Raw genomic sequence first — 22,919 nt, forward strand, 5'->3', positions numbered from 1 at the left:
TTCATATTGGTAGAAAAAGGCACAGGAACTCACAGACATAAACGCCCTCTGTGTGCCAGGCATGTGTTCACTGCATTACCTGGATTATCAAATTTGAACCTTCCCAGGACTCCAAGAGTCTCCAACCTCAGATTTCAGAGGAAACCTGCTCTAGAGGGGCTCAGTGACTTGCCTCTGTTCAGTCACACAGCAGCAAAGCAATGGAACTGGAAAACTCTCTCAGGTCAGGAGCCTCCAATGCACCTGATCTCTTTCCATGGCACCCCTTGATTCCCAGGTAGGAAGAGATGTGGGTGGGTGGGGCCATGTTCCCTTGTGTCCCTGGCTGTGGTATTGAGGATGCAGGCCACTGCAAGATTTCAGCCTGCTGCTGGGTCACCCACAAACCTGTGCAGACATCTGCCATGTGCTCTGAGCTCCTTACAGGGAAGACACCAGACACACACAAAAAAATCAGAACAGCCCAGCTAGGCTGAAATGCTCTCCTCGGAGAGGAAGGGAAATAAAATTTGATGAACCTCTGCATAATGCTCACTATGAATGTATAAAGTGATATTCTGCACATATGCTAGGAAGCATTCATCTTCTTCCACATTGTTGGGACCTGAGCTGTTAGGAGCCAGCAAACAGCAGCTTATTGCTGATGGGGTCCAAAGAGTTCCTGCCTTCTGCCTCAGCAAAACAAGTCTGCCCACTGATGCCCCAGGCTCTCCCACAGCTGAGCTGACAACTGGTGCAATGTTAATGGGGCCGTCTTAGACATCATGCTGCTTATATGGCTGCTATAAACATTCCTGAGCACCTACTATGGGTCCCAAGCTATGTCGATCATTGCCACCCTCCTAGTGAGTGTACACTGCCCACAGCTGTGGGCAAGGCAGGCCTGTGTGCGAGGTTAGCTTGACCTCCCTGACCACAGCTGAATGGCCTGGGATTGGACACCTGACCTGGGACTTTGGCTGGGATGCTGAATCTGCCCATTGATGGTGAGGTTTGTGCTGAAAGGGCTTGAGGCAATCAAGGTTGAAGTCTCCAAAGAGAAGAATTCATTCTCTCTCTCATACACACACACACACACACACACACACACACACACACACACACACACAGTTGATGAGCACCTGCTAGGAGCCTGGCCCAGTTCTAGATGTTTAGAATACAGTAGGGAACAAGATGGCAACATGCTTCTATCATGGAGCCCAGAGTCTACAAGCTCTCAAACAGATAAACGAATAGGACGGTGTCCGGTTGTGCAGGTGCTATGAAAAAGCAGCAATGGGATAAAGAGTGATTGGACAGGGTATATGGCATTGTTCACATGTAGAACAAATGCTTAAGGAAGGTCTCTCTGAGCAGCTGACATCTGATCTGAGACCTCATAAGCCATCCGGTGAGTATTCCAGGCAGGGGCACAGCAAGTACAAAGGCCCCCAGGTAGGGATAAACTTGCAGTGTTCAAGAGACAGAAAGGAGGTCCACATGGCAGAGGAGAGACAACGGGGTCTGTAACAGTTGGAGAGCCATCTCTGTATGGCCCCCACTATGTGACTCCTTGGCTTAAAACCTTTCCACATACCCCAGGGAGTCCAACTCCTCAGCCCAGCTATACAGCCTCCTTCCCCTTTTCCTCCTTAAACTCTGTTATTGGTTCTGAGAACCATTCATTTCCTTGCCACTGAAAGGCATTACTATGTCCAATCAGCTTGCCCACAAGCAGACCCTGTGATAAGGATTTGGGTACAGGTAGCTTATTTAGGAGGTGGTCCCTGGGACCATGTTAATCATCTGCCTGTCTGTTCTTCCACTCATTCATCATCCATCCATCTGTCCATCATCCATTCATCCATCCATGTGTCCATCCATCCATCACCCATCCTTCCTTCTGCTCAACTATGCATCCATCCACCCAACAATCCATCCATCCATACACATACATACATACACTCACCACTTATTGCTACCTCCTCTATTCCCAGCTGGGCTCTGAGAACTCAGGTGATCAGATGCGATTCCTCATCCTGAGGCGCCCTCTTCATCCTCACCAGTCTCACTGCTGGGCCCTCTTTTCATTCAGTATTGTGACAGAGCCCAAGAAGAACACCTTGGTTGAGCCTCTGTGCACCCCTATCTTGGTTCTAAGAAGCATAGGGTCAAAGTCTGTTCCCTTCTTCTTGGTTTCTCAGTTAAGTCCAAGGCAAACAGATGCCCCATAAAACATTAAAATATCCCAGAAATTCCAATACAGTGGGGTCTCAGCTCTGCCTCACCCAGCCTGCCCCTTCCACCCTACAAGCCCCAGAACACTTCTGTCGGACCATTCGCTCCAGTTTTTGTCTGGAGCCCTAAGGCCACTGAGGCTAGGCCCTGAGCTTCAGATTCCCAGTGGTGGCCAGAGGTGACCCCATGTGCACTGACCTCTCCCGGAAGTACTTGATGGCCTCAGGGTCTATGAAGGTCGGCTCCTCCCGGTAGCCCTGCTCGAAGACCTTGCGCTTGTGCCGGAACTCAATGACCGTCTTGGTGTAGGAGTTGAGTGTGGTGACAGAGGCTGCCATGCAGCATGTAAAGGAGCCCCACGCCAGGCTGCCAAGAGATGAGGAGAGAGGTGCCATGGTGAGGGTGGGCAGGGGACAGGAACCCCATCCGCCAGACATTCATTCACCCTGCATGGCTGCCTCCTCTAGGCCAGACCTGATGAGGTGCTGCCATAGAGAAGCATAAGGCGTGGCCCCCACCCCACTCACAGGCTGGTGTGGGGTTCAGCATTATCTGTAATGCTGTGATGCCAACATGACAGAGCTCATCACTGGGAGGCAAGACGAGAGCAAACCATTCCATCCACGGGGGCAGGTCTCAGGGAAGGTTACCAGAATACAACTGTGCTTGCTTCGGGTCTTGGAAGATGAATGAGTGATCGCCAGGGAAAAGGGCATTCCAGGAGGCAGGAACAGTGTATGCCAAGGCATGGAGGCATGAGGCGGTAGGGAGTGCTCCACAAACTGTAGGAGGTTTGGGAAGCTGGAGTGAGGGAGCATGAGGAGATGAGGTGGGAATTGATGATGGAGAAGTAGTGGGGGCCAGAAAACTTAAAGTTGATTTTCCATGGTTGGATTACCTTTGCTCTTATGTGACCTTGGGCAAGATGATTAACCTCTGCTTCATGTTCCTCAAATCCATTTTAATGGACATAATAATAGCACCACCTCACAGGGTTGTTACAAGGATTAAAGCAGATGACCCTTTAAAAACATCTTAGATCAATGTCTGGCACATAGTAGGCTCTCGCAAAGAGTTGCTATCATTTCCTGTCACTGCTATTATCTACTGTCCTTACTACCCACTTCTTATCTGACTTGGTTTCCAAGCTCTTTCTCTGAGAAATTAAGTTATAATGACCTACGTGCCTCTGTGCGCCACACTTACTCCACACACGGCTGTTCACCTGACGTGTATGTGCTGAGCAGCCAGAGCGGGAGAATCTGTCCTGACCACATCTGGGAAGAAGGGAAGGGTGGTGTGGGGCTAGGAGCCTTGGCTGGTGGGGCTGCTGGTTTTCTCTGACCCAGTGCCTGTTCTAGAAATGCCTCCTCCCTGGTTCCCCTGATGAAGGCTGTGCAGTCATACTTAGAACCAGGAGTGGGGTACCGGCTTTGCTCCAGTCACACCTGGTCTGGTTGCCAGGTCTCTGTCCGCCAGTCTCTGCCTTAATGACTGGTTTCCTCCAAATGGAGGGCTTAGTTTTACTGTTGCCGACCTACACTGTCTTGGGGGTTCCAGTCTCGCCTTCTGCCATCTGTGGGTCTCTCACTATCACTGCCCTGCATTCCTCAGGGTCGGGCAGCCCACCTTCCACACCCACTGCTCTTCTCTTTGTCAACCTCAGAGCACCAGCAAGGAAAGCAAGGGGGAATCTGGGGATTCAGCCTTCCTCCCTAATCATCATCTATCTCTTTTTGCCAAACCCATTAATGGACTCCCCTGTTTTCTCATGATAAGGAGTGAATTTAGATCTTCCAGAAGTGAGTATCTATAATAGACAGCTGTGCGTTGTCGGCTTGACCCCTGTAAGTACTGTCCTGTCCACTGACAGGCCCAGTAGGTAGGAACCCATGCCCCTGTCCACAGATGATTGGATGAGGGCTGACATCTGACTAAGCTGGTCCAATGAGATAGTCCCCCCTCTGATCAATGATGTTGAAGATTCTAGTTCAATCTGGGATGTCCATTTGAACTAGAGTGTTAGAAATTCAGAACCTGAAAATGGAGAATGAAGAAGCAAGCTTTTTCTGGGATTCATGAGTGTACATATGTTGGTTTTGCTAAGGGACCACTCCTCCCTTCCTCTCAGGCCAAACTTTCAGGGTGAACATATGGCCTAGTCCTGGCCAATGAGAGTGTTGCTTCCCACTGGCCACAGTAATTGGCCCAGGGATGGACATGCAACACACAAATCAGGCTAATAAGATTCAATCCCAGACTTTTGCTGAAACTTTTAGGACACAGGGCTCATCTTCTGGGGTGCCAAGATGGTGGGATTTTAGCCAGGAGCTGCTGGGTATTGTCTTGCTACCCTGCAACACGACTCAAAAGAAAGCAGAGCCACGCAAGGAGCTGGATCTCTGTGCTACAGCCTTATCCCCAGACTTCAGCTGGAGGAGCCCAAAGTGCTTTTTCACATTTTTTTCCTTAAGCCAATTTGAATTGGGTTTCTGTTATTGGCAACCAAAGTTCTTATACAATTACCTTCTAAAAAGCCCCTTCTTTTGCATAAGCTAGTTTTAAAGTGAATTTAAAGTGTTTACAACCAGGGATGTTATCTATGACCACGTCCAACTCCCAACTCTGATGACCCAACCAGAGGAGGTGTTTCACTCTCTATCACACGCCCCTATTTAATTTCATCACACCCTGCAATTGTAGCTTTTTTCCTGTTATTTATTATTATTCATTGTTTGTTTTTAAATTAAAATTTCTATTTTGAGATAGGTATAGACTCACGTGCAGTTGTAAGCAATACTACAGAGAGATCCTGCATGTCTTTTACGTAGTTTCCCCAATTGTAACATCTTGCAGATATAGGACAAAACCAGGACATGGATATTGACAGTGATACAGTCAAGACACAGAACATTTCCATCCATCAGCACAGTGATCTCTTATTGACATTCTATAGCCACATCCACATCCCTCCCTCCCAACCTTTAGCAAACACTAATTAGTTCTTTATTTCTATAATTTTGTCATTTCAAGAATATTATATAAATGGAATCACATTGTATATACATTTGGGATTGGCTTTCTTCACTCAGCATAATTCTCTGGAGAGTCATCCAGGTTGTGTGTATCAACAATTTGTTCCTTTATATTGCTGAATAGAATTCCTACCAACAGTGTATGAGTTTATCCACATCCTCACCAGCATTTGGGGTTGTCACTATTTTTTATTTTAGCTATTTGGACAGAAGTGTAGTAATAGCTCATTGTGGCTTTCATTTGCATTTCCCTAATGGCTGATGATGTTGAACCTCTTTTCATTTGCTAATATGCCATCTGCATATCCTCTTTGACAAAATATCCATTTCTCACCTGCTTTCTCACTGGATTCTTTTGCTGTTGTTTACTGTTGAGTTTTGAGTGCTTTTATAAATTCTAGATTCTAGTCCTTTGTCAGATACTTAGTTTACAAATATTTTCTTCCAGTCTTTGCCTTGTCTTTTCAACCTCTTAACAAGATCTTTCACAGAACAAAAGTGTTTAATTTTGATGAAATCCAATTTCTCAATTATTCCTTTGATGCTTTGATGTCAAGTCTAAGAACTCTGTCTAGATCTAGATCCCAAATATTTTCTCCTAAAAGTTTTATTTACAGGTTTATATTTTATGTATAGGTCCATGATCCACCTTGAGTTAATCTTATATGAAGCATAGATTTTAGATCAAGATTTATTTATTTTTCCTATGAATGTCCATAGCTCCAACACCATTTGTTGGAAAAAGCTGTTCATCCCTCCACTGAATGAATTTATATCTTTGCAAAAATTAGTTGGGCATATTTGTGTGCTACTTCTAGGTTCTTTATTTTGTTCCATTGATCTGTGTGTCTATTCCTCCAACAACAACAACACCGCATAGTCTGGATTGCCATAGCTACATAATAAGTCTTAAAACTGATTCCTTGCACTTTATTCTTCTATTTCAAAAAAGTTTTTAGCTATTCCAGTTCATGTGCCTTTCCTAATAAGTCTTAAATTAATCTTGTCTATACCTACAAGAAGTCTTGCTGAAATTTTAATAGGAATTGCATTAAACCTGTATACTAACTGGAGGAGAACTGACATCTTCACCACAAACATGGTATATGTATATCTTTCCATTTATTTAGAGCTTCTTTGATTTTCTTTCACTGTCATTTTATGGTTTTCAGCACACAAGTCCTGTAGATATTTGTTGGACTTATGACTAAATGTTACACTTCTTCGAGTATAAATGATATATTACATTCTTAGCTATCTTTACTATTAAGTATAATGTTAGCTGCAGGTGTTTTGTAGGTGCATTTTATCAAGTTAAGGAAATTCCCCTCTATTCCTACTTTTCTGAGGTTTTAAAGAAATCATAAATGAATGTTGAATTTTATTAGATATTTTTCTACACTGATTGATATGATCATGTGAGTGTCCCTTTATATCCCTTTATCTTTCCCCATTAATAATAATTGCTTTACATATTTCCTCTGCGTGTATTTAGAACCACATCAGACTGTGTTATAATTTTTGCTTCAATCATCAAGCACGATTTAGAAAACTAAGGAGGAAAAGTAAAATTTTCCTTTCTTCCTTCTTGATGTTTCAAAATCTCTTCTTAAAAAATATTTTTTTTTCTGTTTAGAGAACTTTCTTTAGCCATGTTTTAGAGTAGGTTTACTGGCAACAAGTTTTCTTTAGTTTTCCTTCATCTGAGAATATCTTGATTTCCCCATCCCTTTCCTGAAGGATACTTTTGCTAGAAACAGGAATCTGAATTGACAGCTCTTTGCTTTGAGCACTTGAGACATGTTATGCCACTTCCTTCTAACCTCTGTGGTTTCTGATGTAAAACCCACTGTTTTTTAAATTGGTTTCCCTATATAGTTAAGGTACTGTTTCTCTCTTGCTGCCTTCAATATTTTTCCTTTGACTTTAGTTTTTTAAATTTGACTATAATGTGTCATGATGTGGATTTCTTTGGGTTTATCCTGTTTGGAGGTTCATTCAGCTTCTTAACTCTGTAGGTTTATGTCTTTTACAAAATACAGGGAGTTTTCAGCCATTTTTTATTTAAGCACTTTTTCTGTCCCACCTTTTTTCTTGTCTCTTTGAAATCTAATGTTTGATCTTTTGTTGTAGTCCCAAAGGTCCTTAAGGCTTTGTTCATTTTCCTTAAAGTCTATTTTCTCTCTGTTGTTCAGATTAGGTAATTTCTATTGTCCTATCTTCAAGCTTACAGATTCTTTCCCCCATCCCTCCATTCTGCTTTTGATCCTGTCTATAAATATTTTTATTTTAGTTATTGTCTTTTATTTCTCAAATGTCCACTTACTTCTTCTTTATATCTTCTAATTCTTTCCTAAGACTATTTTTTCATTTGTTTCAAGGGTGTGTGTAACTGCCATTGAAGCATTTTTATGATTATTGCTTTTTAGAACCTATCAGATAATTTTAACATCTTTGTCGTCTCAGTACTGGGATCTATCAATTGTCTTTTTTCATTCAAGTTAAGATCTCCACAGTTCTTGGTATGATGAGTGATTTTCAGTTGGAATCTTGACATTTTGGATATTTTTTATGAGACTCTGGTTCTTGTTTAAACTTTCTGCTTTTGCTGGTTTTCTTTGACACCATTCTGGCAAGAAAAGCAGGAAGGTGGCTTGTTACTGTCAAGTAGGAGTACAAGTCTGCATTTCTCACTGGACCACCACTGACATTTAAGGTGGAAATGTTCCTGGTTAATTCTGGGCAGGGGTGGGAGTCCCCCTTGGGCTTCTGCAAATAGTATCCTGACTGGGAGGGACAGGAGTGCCTTATTGCTGCTCCCTAAGTTGTCTCCACTGACACCACAGAGAGAGAGAGAGAGACAGCCTCATTACCACTGGGCAGTGGTGAAAATCCTGACTGTCTACCACTTCTTCTCTGACACCACACCAGCAGGGAGAAGGAGGGCCACTTTGTTACTGTCTGCTGGGTGGTGGGGTGGTCCAGACTCCCATGTGATCTCCACTGATATTCACGGGTGGATGGGGCTTATTACTGTCCAGCAGGATGAAAGTTCCCTCTCCCTACTCTGGCACCATCCCAGCAGGTTGGTGGGAGGCAGTGTGTAGTTGGGTGCCTCAAAGCAGCCTGGTAAGGTGAAATATAAGGTTGGCATGGGTGGGGTCAAACCACAGGGTTTTTTTCTGTGATGTATAACTGTATAGAGCAGGTATTGCTTAAAGCTTTCTCTTTTGGTAGGTTGCTCCTTTCCTGGTCTTTTGGTAGAGAAAGCAGACTTTTGGTGGGGCATTTCTTTTCTTTTCTTTTCTTTTTCTTTTTTTGGTCTGTGCCTTTTGGCATTTCTGAGTTGCTGACTTCTTCATCTCCAAATCTGGGACATATGGGACTAAAGGCATTCACCAATGTATTCATCCTCAGTCGCTAGCCAGTGTATTGTCTTCTCGCCACCTTTAGCATCTTCTGATTATTTTTATGTATAATGTCCAGGGACAACCTTTCCACCCCAAATATCCAGTTGTACTTAGCAGGAGCAATAAGGAGAAGTATATCTACTCCATCTTCCCAGAAATGGTAGTCCTTATTGTTTTTTGATTGTCTTCCCACATGTACCAGAGTCAGCTTCATGTAAATAGCTTTGTTTGGTTCATTGCTATATCCTTAGTGCCTAGAACAGTGCCTGGCACATAGTAGGTGCTCAATAAATGTTTTTTAAATGAGTAATACAGATAAAATAAAAACAGATATAAAAACATTGCTCTGAAAAAAAAAAACACTGTTCTGGTTTTGGTGTAGGTGAGGGGTTTATGGCTGCATCCCTGAGTCTTCATCCTCCCTGGGCCCCTCATCCTCAAACCTCCCCACTCAGGCCCCCATGCAGGGCACTGTTTGAAAACCTTGGGGCTGGAATACAGGCTGGTGTTAGTAGCTTGCATTTCTGAGCTGGTGCAGCAAGGGATGCGGATGGTTGGTCTGGTTTTTGGAGCCAAGAGCGGAGTGGACACTAGGGAAGAAAGGAGTGGGATGGGGGTGGCTGTCAATCACTCTCCATCCTCTGGGAGCTTCAGGGTAAGGCAAGGGGATACTGAAGGAACAGATGCAGAGATGTATGGATGCCATCTTGAAATCTATCCCAGGCCCTGCTCAGTTGGAAGACTGTAACTGATCATTGAGGGAGGCAGCCCTAATCGAACTTCAGGCAAAAAGACTGGCACAGAGTTACTGTGCAGGGTAGGAGAACACATGCTCAGTCTGAGCCACCCTTACTGCCCAAGAGCTGATGGCACCAGGTGCTGATGATGGGGGCCCAGCATGTCCACCCATGGGCAGAAGGCCACTCTTGTCAGTCACATCTCTCCTTCTCTGCCCTGGTCTTAAAGAAAAAGAGGCCAGAGCCTCTTGCCTCTGGGGAAAGGAGAAAGAGCAAGACTTTCTGCTGGCCACACAGCCTCTCAGTAGTGACACCAGCAAACACATCCTCTCTAGTGGCTCTTTAGGGCCAAGGCTCTTCTAAAGTCACAGCGGCCAGACCTCCTGCCCCTACTACACACACATGAGATCGATCTGCTAAAATGCCAGCTAAGCCCTGCAGAGAGGGCAGGGTGGCCTGGGCCCCAGACTGGGAAGAGGATAGCCTGCTGTTTCCACAAGGTCATGGAGACTGGAAAGGAGGGAGGGCAAGAGAGGTAGGTAGCAGTGAGGCCACTGCACTCCACACAGGTGGGGACCCAGAAGCAAACAGAGGCTCCCCCTCCCTTGGACCAGCCCCAACTTGCCACTCTTGTCTTGTGTGACCTGGGCCAAATTGCTTAGCCTCTCTGAGCTTTCATCTCTTACAAGCCACAACTCCATGGTACTCTACTATCCTCAGTGCACACAGTGAATGCTCAGGATTGGAGTTTTACTGTGTGTGCAGCACCAGAAGGTTTTTTTTTTTCCATCCCTCTCCATTTTGACCAAATGTAAACTGGAAATAAAGAGTGATTAGGTTTCCTTTCTCCCACCATCAACAGGAAACTGACACATTGACATTCCAGGCAGGGGTCACAAACTCAAATTCCTATAGGGTCAGGTGAATGAAACTGTGGGTAAGTGTAAGGCAATAGGGAGTGGTAGGGATTGGGGTGAATTTCTAAACGGGGCAGCCAATTCTCAGCTTTAGTTGCCAGCTGCCATGTGGCAAAATGAGTTAGAAATAGATCTATCATCTAATGGTCAAGAGAAGCCAGAAACCTGGATATTTATGAAAAATGTTTATCTTTTTAAATGTTCAAAACAAATACAAACTTTAAATGTGGTGGACCAGACAAAACATCTCCAGGCTGGGTTCAGCCCTGGGCTACACGCAATTTGCAGGCTCTGAGGCTGTGTGACTCAGGCCTTTGCCCTCTCTGAGGCTGTGTAGTCCCTGAATTGGGCATGGCAATCCACTGTGGGAGTTAACATGGCAGGACTAGACAGTCCAGAGCTCACCTAGTGCTTCCCACTATGCCTGGCACAAAGTAGATGGCAAGCTTTAGTCTTATCTCCACCAACTGCCCCACCCCTGCCACTTCCAGGGCTTGCCTTGGCACAATCACAGGTGAATCTGGTGAGAGCTAAGACACAGGGCTGAAAAGAGGAGCAGGCAGGATGGCCAAAGAGCCCAGGCTTGGGGTGGGGGTGGGGTTCTGCTGCTTAACCCCAAGCGGGGACTTACGGAGTGAAGAGAGGGAATGGCCAGCTCTGGATTGTAAGGTAACACTAGCATCCTGGGAACAATCGTTGAGTGGCAAGTCCAGAGCAGGGAAGACTAGGGAGAGGAGAAAGCCAGGGGCTGCTTGCATACCCACTGGATGCCATCCTCTTGGACATTTGGGGCACATACCTCTCAACAAGTGACAGCAACCTTCTCAACGACTCAATGTCATTATCACCATTGCTAATCTGCCACTTATCGAGCACTTGCTATATACCAAGCACTTTAGGAGCTTGGTCCACATATTCCTTAGGATAACCCTATTAAACATATGATACTATTATCTCTGTTCTAGAGATGAAGCTGAGAGACTGGGTGGCTTACCTTTAACAGTAACATTCATCTAACACATTCTCTGTGTTAAATGCTTCCCATTCATTCATTCATTCATTCATTCACAGAGTCCTTATGGCAGCGCATCTCTGAAGTCCCCCCATGAGCCGCACCTCCTAGGGTTCATGCTTTGTGCAGCCCCTTCTTCTCCCATCACTTGCTCTTGACCAACAGAAAGCAGCAGAGGGGACACCATGGGACCTCCGAGGCAAAGTCATTAAATAAACCTTCAGGTTCTGCTTGAATCTCTTGGAATGCTTGCCCCCGCAGGGACCAGGAACCTTGTTTGAGAAGCCGCGCTCTGACAGCCCCAGCAGAGTTCCCGGCCACCGGCCACACCGACTGCCAGCGCTGTGTGGGGCCATCCTGGGCGCGCCGCCCGGCTGGACCCCAGGCAGCCCCAGCCCCAGCTGGCACCACACCGAAGCATCATGGAAGGCGCCAAGCAAGGACTGCCTGGCCAAACCCAGCTGACCCACGAAGCAATAAGATGCAATAACAAGTTTTTATTTTAAGCCACTAAATTTGGGGGTGATGTCTTATAAATCAACAGAGAACTGGAACATTACTCACAAGAGCCCGTGAAGTAGAAACTCAGGCTATCCCTGCTTTACAGCTGAGGACACTGAGGCACAGATAGGGAAGTGAACTGGCCAGAGTCTGTAGGGTCCAAGTCGGCATCTGCTCCCAAGCTGCCTGATTCCAAAGGCCGCCCCTCAGCTGCCCCAACACTGCCCACAGAGACCCAGCAGGACGCACCAGGAGAAGGCTTGAACGGGGCTGTCTGTCAGACCGTGACCCCTACCTGGCTGTCTGACTCCTAACCACAGAGACCACCTTCCTGTGGGGGTGTCCCCTCCACAAGCTGGTGCCCAGCCTCAGCTGCACTGCTCAGACACCCCGACTGCCCGAGCCCCTGCAGCCTGTATCTCCCTGCTGGCCAGGACACAGAAGCTGGCACTGTCTTGCCTCCTGCCTGGGGTGGGGGCTGGGGAGGCTCTGGGGCCAGAATTTTGACAAATGGCCTCACACATATTAAACAAGAGAGATGGCACTGCGCAGCCCTGGCGAAGCCCCAAATGAGAGGGATGAAAAATGGGGCTGATCCATCTTGTGGGACTCCGTGACAAGAAGAAATGGATCAGCCCTAACAGGGGCCTCACGTGGGGCGGCCACCTTAAATAAGTCAAATGGGAATTCGGTGTTCCTTGGAAGGCCAGCCCCAAGGCAGCAGAGGAGCAGGGCGGAAGGCCAGGCTTCTAGGGAAAGAAAGGTTCCCATGGCTGACCCAGTGCGCTCAGTCCTCAGCACAAGTGCCAGGGTGCAGAGTCAGGGGCTTCTGGAAAGACAGGCCTGTGGGAAGAGGGAATCTTATTGCCACTTAAGACTGTGGGGCTCTGGGCAAATGACCCAAACTTTCTGAGCCTCAGTTTCTACAGATGTAACATGGGGTTATGGTACATGTTAAATTTCACATCCATAATAGTAATATCAGAAAAGCGGCTGTTTACTGAGCACTTCCCATGCGTCAGTGTGCTGAGCACACCCATGAATTCATTCTCAGAGAGGCAGAATATAGAGGTTGAGAGCATGGGCTCCAGAGCCAGACTTCCTGGGTTCAAATCCCAGCTCTGTTACTTACAGGCTGGATTACCTTGGGCAAGTTACTTAAGTTCTCTGTACCTCAGTTTCCCGCACAAAATACCCACTTCATAGCACTGTTGTGAGGATGACATATCAGGGCTCAATACATGTAAGACATCATTACACACAACACTCAGAAATGTTCATTCACTTCCCTAGTCCCCTTCTCTAGCTCAGAGTGGCTACCTACCAAGGTCAAGATCTCAGGCAGGAACTACTGGGGAGTAGGGTGGGTAAAAGGGGGGCAGAGCCTTAGCTGGTTTCCCTGTCATCTGTCTACTTATGGGGGTCAGAGACAGGGTTGCTTAGTCAAGGTCCCTTTAAGGTACACACCTTTAGGGGGCAGAGCCAAGCAGACAGTAGGGGGCAGAAATGTAGCAGGAGTCCCTGCTGGACAGAAATGGGTTCTTAGTCACAACCTTTTCTGCTCCATTCTCACCATCTTTTTCAAAAAACGTCATCTCCCCACCAAGTCTCTGCCCCTGTTTTTCCCTGCCAGCACACTGTCTTATCCCCTGCCCTGCCTGTTTGCCTGACCAAAGTATTCCAGAGGACCCTCCCCTTGGAAAGCCGGGTCCATGAGCCCTCCTCTGCCCTCCCTCAGTTATCTGTGAGCCCCCACACCCACGTCACAGCTTGTATGCTTGTCTCAGGCTCCTGTTACACCACTGTCTTGGCCACTTCTATACCCGCAGCATCAGGAAAGCAGCTGCTCCCAGCAAGTGCTCAGTAAATACATGTAAAATGGCTGAGTGGGTAAAGGGTTCCCAGCCACAGGACCAGACCTGCATACTGAACGAGTACTGGGCCAATGAAGTCATTGTGTTGCCAGCCCACTCCACTCCCACCCCATGTCAGTTTGCCAGTGGGGTCTGCTCCTCCTCTTTCCTCTGTCCAAGGGCTTGGGGTGGAGCCAACAGCATGCTCTGGATCATGTGACTCAGGCCAGACCAGTTAGAGCATCCAGTCTCCTCAGAGTCTGAATCATGGGTTGAGGGATGCTCACATGACTTCAGCTAATCAAGCTATTCAAGAACTTTAGCTGGAAATATTGGGAAAAAGCCCTATCTCTCTGCTGGTACTGCTCAATTTATAAGACGTAAGCCTAGAGCTGAGCATGGTGACCACCTTTGCTCCCACTTGGGGAAAATCTGCTTGTGAATGGAGCCAACACAGAAGGGACAGAGACAGTAAAGGGGGGGGAAATGACCGGTTCCTGATGAGTCACAGGATTACCTGGATCCAGCTGTGCCTGAAGCAGACACTGTGGTAGCTCACCCAGCATCCATTTCACCCACTTGCCATTTAAGAGTTTCTGACTCACACCTTGCTCCAGAGATAGGCCTGGTCAAGCTGAGCCAACAAACTCATAACATTTCCCCAGCCCTGGTGATGATTCAGGAAAGAGAAAATGGCCTAAGTCAGGCCCATCATAGGGAGACTTGGGACTACAGTCAACATTGGGGAAAGAGAAGCCTTTTCTTCTCCTGTGTATGAAGGACAAAGAATCAGTGTCAGAAGGGCTTTCTCACCACCAGGAAGGGACACCTCCCGGGGGCAAGGTTAACATGTAGAGGAGGCAATGCTCAAATGATCACAGAGGAGAGGACTCAGGCTTGGTGACTTCAGTGGCTCTGGATCAAATGTACCCTGAAGCCCACAGCCCAGCTGCACTTCCCACTTACAAGAACCAATGTATTTGTGTACTGCTTAGGCTGATGTGATGGATTTTCCTGTTCCAACCCAAGGCACCCTAGCTGACCACTTGACCACACACCCCTTGCTTACTTAAGCTTGGGATTCTATTGCTGGTAAGCAAAAGAATCCTCACGGTACACTTTTCTTCTGCTCTGAGGCCCTGACCCTGTTCCTGCATTTGGGGTCCCTCACTGGGGTCCTGCTAACCTGTTGGACCTCCCAGAACCCTCCACAGCTTGCCTGCCTTCAGGTGTGACCAACATCCCTCTCCACCTTCCAGAGCAGCCTCTAAGGCTGCAAACTTTCTCTGTAAAGGTCCAGGTGGTAAATGTTCTGGCTTTGTGGGCCATCCAGTCTCTGGGGCAACCACTCAGCTTTACCATTGTAGCATGAAGCAGCTGAAGTCATGTAAATGATAAGCATAGCTGTATCCCAATAAAACTTTATTTATGGACACTGAAATTGGAATTTCACATAATTTCACATGCTACAACATACTATTCTTATTTTGACTTATTTTCATGCATTTAAAAGTGTAAAACTGTCCTTAGCTTGAGGGCTGAATAAAAACAGATGCTAGGCCAGATTTGGTCCACAGACCATGGTTTACCAACCCCAGATCTAGGTTCTCAAAGTGCCTGAGACTCTGGGCTACCTCCACGTCTCCATCCCTTGAAATGGGCCGAACTGCTGAAGTCCCAGCATACCTGGGGGCTCTGGGTCTGAAGGTCAAAAGCTACTTACCAGAAGGACCACCCGTAGTCCCAGGAATGGGGTCTCCAGTCTTCAGGGCCAAGGCTCACGGTGACCTGGAACACCTGCGTGTACATCATGTGGGCTACCATTCCCAGGAGGCCTGTGGGGGGGCAGAACAAGGCATCAGGAAGCAAAGCAGGGCTTTGCCCACCCCCCAGGGGCCCGTTAGTGTTAGGGGAAAGCATGGACCCCCAGGGGAAGGGTGCTCAGTAGGACCAGTGCACAGGAGGCCAGAGGGTGGTGGTTTTCTAAGCCAGCCAAGGAGTTTGAGTTTTAGCCAGAGGGCAAAGGGCAGCCCTGGAGAAATTCAAGCAAGGAAGACACAGAGTCAGATCTGTGTATGGATAGGCAATCCTTTTCAGTTAAGGACCAGATAGGTAAATATTTTAGGCTTTGTGGGCCATGTGGTCTGTGTTGCAACTGCTCAACTCTACTGTTGTAGCACAAAGGAGCCAAAGACAATACATAAATGGATAGCATGGCTGTGTGCTAGTAAAACTATTTACAAAAGCTGGTGGTGGGCCAGATTTAGCCCATGGGCTATAGTTTGCTAATTCCTGTGTTAGAAGGTCATTTCTTCACTTGACTCACTACACTAGTGGGTCATGAAACCAATTTCATGGGTTTTGCAACTAGCTAAAAAATTAACAAGAATGGAATGGAATGGAATAGAAATATCTGATACCATCAAATGTAGTAGGAATGAATACTGTTTAATGAAACATTTCGGTTCTATACATGTATTTATGTGTGTAGTGATTGTAACATAAAATGTTTCCCTGTGGCTCATGGTCAAAAATCTGTGAGCCCACTGGCTGAGAGAACTTTGATTCTAAGGAACCTGAGTGGAAAGCCTCTTCCACCACATTTTCACTATGTAGCCATGGACAAGGCTTCTCTCTCTGAGCTTCAGTTCTTTAAACTCTAAGGTGAGAATCATGTCAGGCAAGGTGACAAGGGAATGACATGCGGCAAGGCAACCCAGTGTCTGGTGCCCGGTGGCGATCATTACAGCTACCAGGATTATTATGAACCTGGAGACATTTCTCTGCATGGACTGTGGCATCTGGAGGCCTCAAGAGGGGCCACAGTGTGTGGCTTACTGGCAGGACATAACCTTAGGATGGAGGGATACAGTATCTATGAGAAGGAAAGCGATAGAGATGACAAGAAGAAAGGAAACCACTAATGCTTGTGCCCCTACTATGTGATACGTACTCTGTCAGACTCTAATTTTCATAACAACCTTCTGAAGCAAAAAAAGGAAGAGTTGAGCAGTTGCAACACAGACCACATGGCCCACAAAGCCTAAAATATTGATCTATCTGGTCCTTAACAGAACAACCTCCTGAAGTAAGGGCCGTGTCCTGTTGTTCATGTTGCCCACTGCACATCTCCACAGTGGCTCCGTTCACATAAGAGTCTATGTGCAAGTGACTCTCTGGAGTTGAAGCAGAACCATACCTGCAAGGCTGTGTATGGTAGCCCTGAATATGATTATTCCCATTTCACAGTTGATAAAATAGAAGCTCAGAGTGGTGAAGTCTGTCCAAGGTTACAAAGGGAGTAGATGGCATAGTTGTGACTGGGGCCCAGATCCAAATGCCCTTAAATCCAAATGCTCTTTCCATGATACCTATAGTCCTTCCCCTGTTGCCCCAGTTACCCTTTCCCCTGTTCCTGATGAGGAGACAGAGAATAGGGCGATAAGGAAGGGAGAGCTAGAGATAAGAAAAGGCAGAAGTTCAGCATTTTATTAAAAATAATAATAATAGAGAAATGTGGTATCCGCATATAAATCAAGTTTAAAAATCAAATGAATATTCATATTTGAACTGACTGTGTATAGTTCATAATGCATGAACAAAACCGAAAGCTTCTGTGATGACTGCCCTTGCACTGTTCACCATGTAACTTATTCACTATGTAAGAATTTGTGCTCCATGTAAGAATTTGTTCGTTATGCATCAGAAGATTGGAGACTGACGAAAATTAGGCTTGGGGTGGATTAATGATTGTGCATTGAGTATTGACCCCCCTATACAGAAATTTATTGTGGTTAACAACTATTTGATCAATAAATATGAGAGATGCCCTCACAAAATATATATATACATATATATATATATATAAACACACTTCCAATTGTAAAATAAATAAGTAACCGGGATGTAATGTATAGCATAAGGAATATAGTCAAAATATTGTAACAACCTGGTATGGTGATACCTGGTACCTAGAATTATCATGTATATAAATGTTGAATCACTGTGTTGTACACCTGAAACTAATGTAATGCAATACTGTTCTCAACTACCCTTCAATTAAAAAAATAAATAAATAAATAAAAATAAAAAAAAAGAAAAGAAAAGGCAGAAGTAAAGAGGGAGTGAGGCTCTGTGTCCTGAACCCAGCTGTGTGCAGTAGGGGGGTGTGGGTGGGAGGGCATCCTGTGTTCCCATGGAGTGAAGGTAAATGTTTAAGTGGTTCTCCTGAAGAAAAAAGCCCTGATTTGTAGTATTTGCCAATTTTCAACACAGCCAATTTCAAGCTACCAACGCGACGTCACTACAAGTAGAGCAGAGAAGAGGTGTGCACAGTCGGCGCTGGTGAGCTGGTGCCAGCAGGCGGGAGCACGCCCATGTCTCCCTCTGGGCCCTTGACTCCATGCTCAGTGGAAACCAAAGACTCAGAGGTGGTGGTGTGTTCCTGGGCTGGAGTCACTCTCTCATGGACATTTTTCATGGCTCTCTGACCTCAGGATGAGGGCTGGTGGGGAGCACTTGAGTCAGGAAATCCAGAGGAGGGTGACCATGACAAGTGCCAAGGCCCCCTCAGGAGCCTCCTCAAGGGCCAGCCTCCCCCAGGCTCTCTGCCAGGCCAGAGCACAACCTAGATGTGCTCCTTAGCTGCACCCTGGCAGGTGATGCCAGACAGTCCTGGGTTCTCTCACACCCACCAATGGCAGCCTTTCCAGTTTTCTCTGCCTTGGCTCAGTCTGTTGGAAGGAAGAGAAGAGGGCTGAGCCATATGGATACCTTATTTCTCTTTACTTGACAAAATTCAGGTGAACTTGCTAAGAGGCACACAATGGATATACTTTATTCTTTGGAACTAATGCATAGAATTCTTTTTTTTTTTGTGAGGGCATCTCTCATATTTATTGATCAAATGGTTGTTAACAACAATAAAATTCTGTATAGGGGAGTCAATGCTCAATGCACAATCATTAATCCACCCCAAGCCTAATTTTCGTCAGTCTCCAATCTTCTGAAGCGTAACGAACAAGTTCTTACATGGAGAACAAATTCTTACATAGTGAATAAGTTACATGGTGAACAGTACAAGGGCAGTCAACACAGAAACTTTCGGTTTTGCTCATGCATTATGAACTATAAACAGTCAGTTCAAATATGAATACTCATTTGATTTTTATACTTGATTTATATGTGGATACCACATTTCTCTCTTTATTATTATTATTTTTAATAAAATGCTGAAGTGGTAGGTAGATACAAGATAAAGGTAGAAAACATAGTTTAGTGTTGTAAGAGAGCAAATGTAGATGATCAGGTGTGTGCCTGTAGACTATGTGTTAATCCAAGCTAGACCAGGGCAATAAAACATCCACGTATGCAGAAGATTTCTCTCAGAACAGGGGGGGTGAGGTTCTAAGCCTCACCTCTGTTGATCCCCAGTTTCTCACCTGATGGCCCCCCTGCGACTGTGCCTGTCTTAGGTTGTTCCTCCCTTGAGGAATCTTACCCGTCTCTGGCTAACCAGTCATCTTCCGGAGCCATACAGGGAAATGTAAAGTTGGTAAGTGAGAGAGAAGCCTTATTGTTTGAAAAGGTTAGCTTTTTACTTCTTTGCATATTAATGCCCTGTGGCTTCTATGCCCAGCATTTGTCTTGAGGTATCTTTACCACTTGGAAGAATTATGATACTCGGTAAATTTGATATGAGGCACGAATTCTATTTAAGGGTTGTAATTAAGAAGGAAGAAGAAAAGCTATAGAAGTAGCAGGCGGAAGAAAACATGGGAAGATTGATTATTTCTTTGACATATCTTCTTGTAGAGTAACTTCAGCATGTATAGGTTTTAAACTACTAATTAAATTGCACACACACATTAACATAATAGGAGTATAGTTACATAACCAAAGCATACCTGTAATTACCATCCATCTCCAGTGAAACCAAGAAAACCAGTTAGGCACCTTAGGCAATTGTGAAAACTTATCTATGATATGGTGGATATTGACCAACTGAACTTGAACAGTCTGAGAGAAATCAGACAAATTAAAACAACCCATTCTTGGGGACTGTTCACATCCCATATGTTCTTTTAACAGTAAATAGTCTGTAGTTGTAAGATTTTGGAGTGCTACAATTTTCACTTCTCCTAATTCTTGGTTGAGTTCCAACAGTATAGATCCAGTCAAATTTGTTGTTTTACTGTATGCACAGGCCAGCTTAGATATCTCCTTCATTCCCATGGCAAGTCCAGGAACTGGTGGGATGAGTGCATCTACAGCTGTAGCAGTGCCTGGATCTTTGTTGGGGTTTTTTGATAATCATCTTCTGGCATGAGTCTTCCAGAGAGTGCTGATGTTGGAAGCTCTTTTTCATATCGTATCTTATTTGATTTTCGGGGTAGCCCAATTAGGCTTTGATCCTCTGTATAAACACAAACAGGCCCTTTGCCTACACTTCTATATGCCCCTTAAACCCTTGTGTAGAACTCATTGGAGGTCACCACACAGGAACTGCCTTTTTTTTTTTTTGTATCATTAATCTACACTTACATGATGAATATTATGTTTACTAGGCTCTCCCCTATACAGGTCCCCCCTATAAACCCCTTTACAGTCACTGTCCATCAGCATAGCAAAATGTTGTAGAATCACTACTTGCCTTCTCTGTGTTGTACAGCCCTCCCCTTTCTCCCAACCCCCCATGTATGCTAATCTTAATACCCCCCTTCTTCTACCCCCCCCTTATCCCTCCCTACCCACCCATCCTCCCCAGTCCCTTTCCCTTTGGTATCTGTTAGTCCATTCTTGAGTTCTGTGATTCTGCTGCTGTTTTGTTCCTTCAGTTTTTCCTTTGTACTTATATTCCACAGATGAGTGAAATCATTTGGTATTTCTCTTTCTCCGCTTGGCTTCTTTCACTGAGCATAATACCCTCCAGCTCCATCCATGTTGCTGCAAATGGTAGGATTTTCCCTTTTCTTATGGCTGAGTAGTATTCCATTGTGTATATGTACCACTTCTTCTTTATCCATTCATCTATCGATGGGCATTTAGATTCCTTCCAATTCTTGGCTATTGTAAATAGTGCTGCAATAAACATAGGGGTGCATTGGTCTTTCTCAAACTTGATTGCTGCATTCTTAGGGTAAATTCCTAGGAGTGCAATTCCTGGGTCAAATGGTAAGTCTGTTTTGAGCATTTTGATGTACCTCCATACTGCTTTCCGCAATGGTTGAACTAATTTACATTCCCACCAGCAGTGTAGGAGGGTTCCCCTTTCTCCACAGCCTCGCCAACATTCGTTGTTGTTTGTCTTTTGGATGGCAGCCATCCTTACTGGTGTGAGGTGATACCTCATTGTAGTTTTAATTTGCATTTCTCTGATAATTAGTGATGTGGAGCATCTTTTCATGTGTCTGTTGGCCATCTGTATTTCTTTTTTGGAGAACTGTCTGTTCAGTTCCTCTGCCCATTTTTTAATTGCGTTATTTGTTTTTCATTTGTTGAAGCGTGTGAGCTCTTTATATATTCTGGACGTCAAGCCTTTATTGGATGTGTCATTTTCAAATATATTCTCCCATACTGTAGGGTTCCTTTTTGTTCTATTGATGGTGTCTTTTGCTGTACAGAAGCTTTTCAGCTTAATATAGTCCCACTTGTTCATTTTTGCTTTTGTTTTCCTTGCCCGGGGAGAAATGTTCAAGAAGAGGTCACTCATGTTTATGTCTAAGAGGTTTTTGTCTATGTTTTCTTCCAAGAGTTTAATGGTTTCATGACTTACATTCAGGTCTTTGATCCATTTTGAGTTTACTTTTGTATATGGGGTTAGACGATGGTCCAGTTTCATTCTCCTACATGTAGCTGTCCAGTTTTGCCAGCACCATCTGTTGAAGAGACTGTCATTTTGCCATTGTATGTCCATGGCTCCTTTATCAAATATTAATTGACCATATATGTCTGGATTAATGTCTGGATTCTCTAGTCTGTTCCATTGGTCTGTGGCTCTGTTCTTGTGCCAGTACCAAATTGTCTTGATTACTATGGCTTTATAGTAGAGCTTGAAGTTGGGGAGTGAGATCCCCCCTACTTTATTCTTCTTTCTCAGGATTGCTTTGGCTATTCGGGGTCTTTGGTGTTTCCATATGAATTTTTGAATTATTTGTTCCAGTTCATTGAAGAATGTTGCTGGTAGTTTCATAGGGATTGCATCAAATCTGTATGTTGCTTTGGGCAGGATGGCCATTTTGACGATATTAATTCTTCCTAGCCACGAGCATGGGATGAGTTTCCATCTGTTAGTGTCCCCTTTAATTTCTCTTAAGAGTGACTTGTAGTTTTCAGAGTATAAGTCTTTCACTTCCTTGGTTAGGTTTATTCCTAGGTATTTTTTTTTTGATGCAATTGTGAATGGAGTTGTTTTCCTGATTTCTCTTTCTGTTGGTTCATTGTTAGTGTATAGGAAAGCCACAGACTTCTGTGTGCTGATTTTGTATCCTGCAAGTTTGCTGTATTCCGATATCAGTTCTAGTAGTTTTGGGGTGGAGTCTTTAGGGTTTTTTATGTACAGTATCATGTCATCTGCAAATAATGACAGTTTAAGTTCTTCTTTACCAATCTGGATTCCTTGTATTTCTTTGTTTGGTCTGATTGCCGTGGCTAGGACCTCCAGTACTATGTTAAATAACAGTGGGGAGAGTGGGCATCCCTGTCTAGTTCCCGATCTCAGAGGAAATGCTTTCAGCTTCTCGCTGTTCAATATAATGTTGGCTTTGGGTTTATCATAGATGGCCTTTATTATGTTGAGGTACTTGCCCTCTATTCCCATTTTGCTGAGAGTTTTTATCATGAACGGACGTTGAACTTTGTCAAATGCTTTTTCAGCATCTATGGAGATGATCATGTGGTTTTTGTCTTTCTTTTTGTTGATGTGGTGGATGATGTTGATGGACTTTCAAATGTTGTACCATCCTTGCACCCCTGGGATGAATCCCACTTGGTCATGGTGTACGATCCTTTTGATGTATTTTTGAATTCGGTTTGCTAATATTTTGTTGTGTATTTTTGCATCTACGTTCATCAGGGATATTGGTCTGTAGTTTTCTTTTTTGGTGGGGTCTTTGCCTGGTTTTGGTATTAGGGTGATGTTAGCTTCATAGAATGAGTTTGGGAGTATCCCCTCCTCCTCTATTTTTTGGAAAACTCTAAGGAGAATGGGTATTATGTCTTCCCTGCATGTCTGATAAA

The 22,919-nt window shown here is 45.0% G+C and overlaps 1 protein-coding gene across 12 annotated transcripts in view; it reads right to left on the minus strand.

Moving 5' to 3' along the window:
* The window catches only part of GSG1L (GSG1 like), a 225,638-nt gene that overhangs the window by 22,617 nt on the left and 180,102 nt on the right, over window positions 1-22,919 (minus strand). For 6 of the 12 annotated variants that reach the window (XM_057487079.1, XM_057487080.1, XM_057487075.1 and 3 more), the window contains 2 exons: window positions 15,406-15,517; window positions 2,416-2,583 (listed from right to left, as the gene is read on the minus strand). In XM_057487079.1, coding sequence (XP_057343062.1) covers window positions 2,416-2,583; window positions 15,406-15,517 — 280 coding nt within the window. Of the gene's footprint in view, window positions 1-2,415; window positions 2,584-15,405; window positions 15,518-22,919 lie in introns of those variants that run through there. The other 6 variants (XR_008992155.1, XR_008992154.1, XR_008992156.1 and 3 more) reach the window with 3 other exon arrangements.

The sequence above is a fragment of the Manis pentadactyla genome, chromosome 10 (genome assembly GCF_030020395.1).
Source record: "Manis pentadactyla isolate mManPen7 chromosome 10, mManPen7.hap1, whole genome shotgun sequence".
NCBI classification, from domain to species: domain Eukaryota; kingdom Metazoa; phylum Chordata; class Mammalia; order Pholidota; family Manidae; genus Manis; species Manis pentadactyla.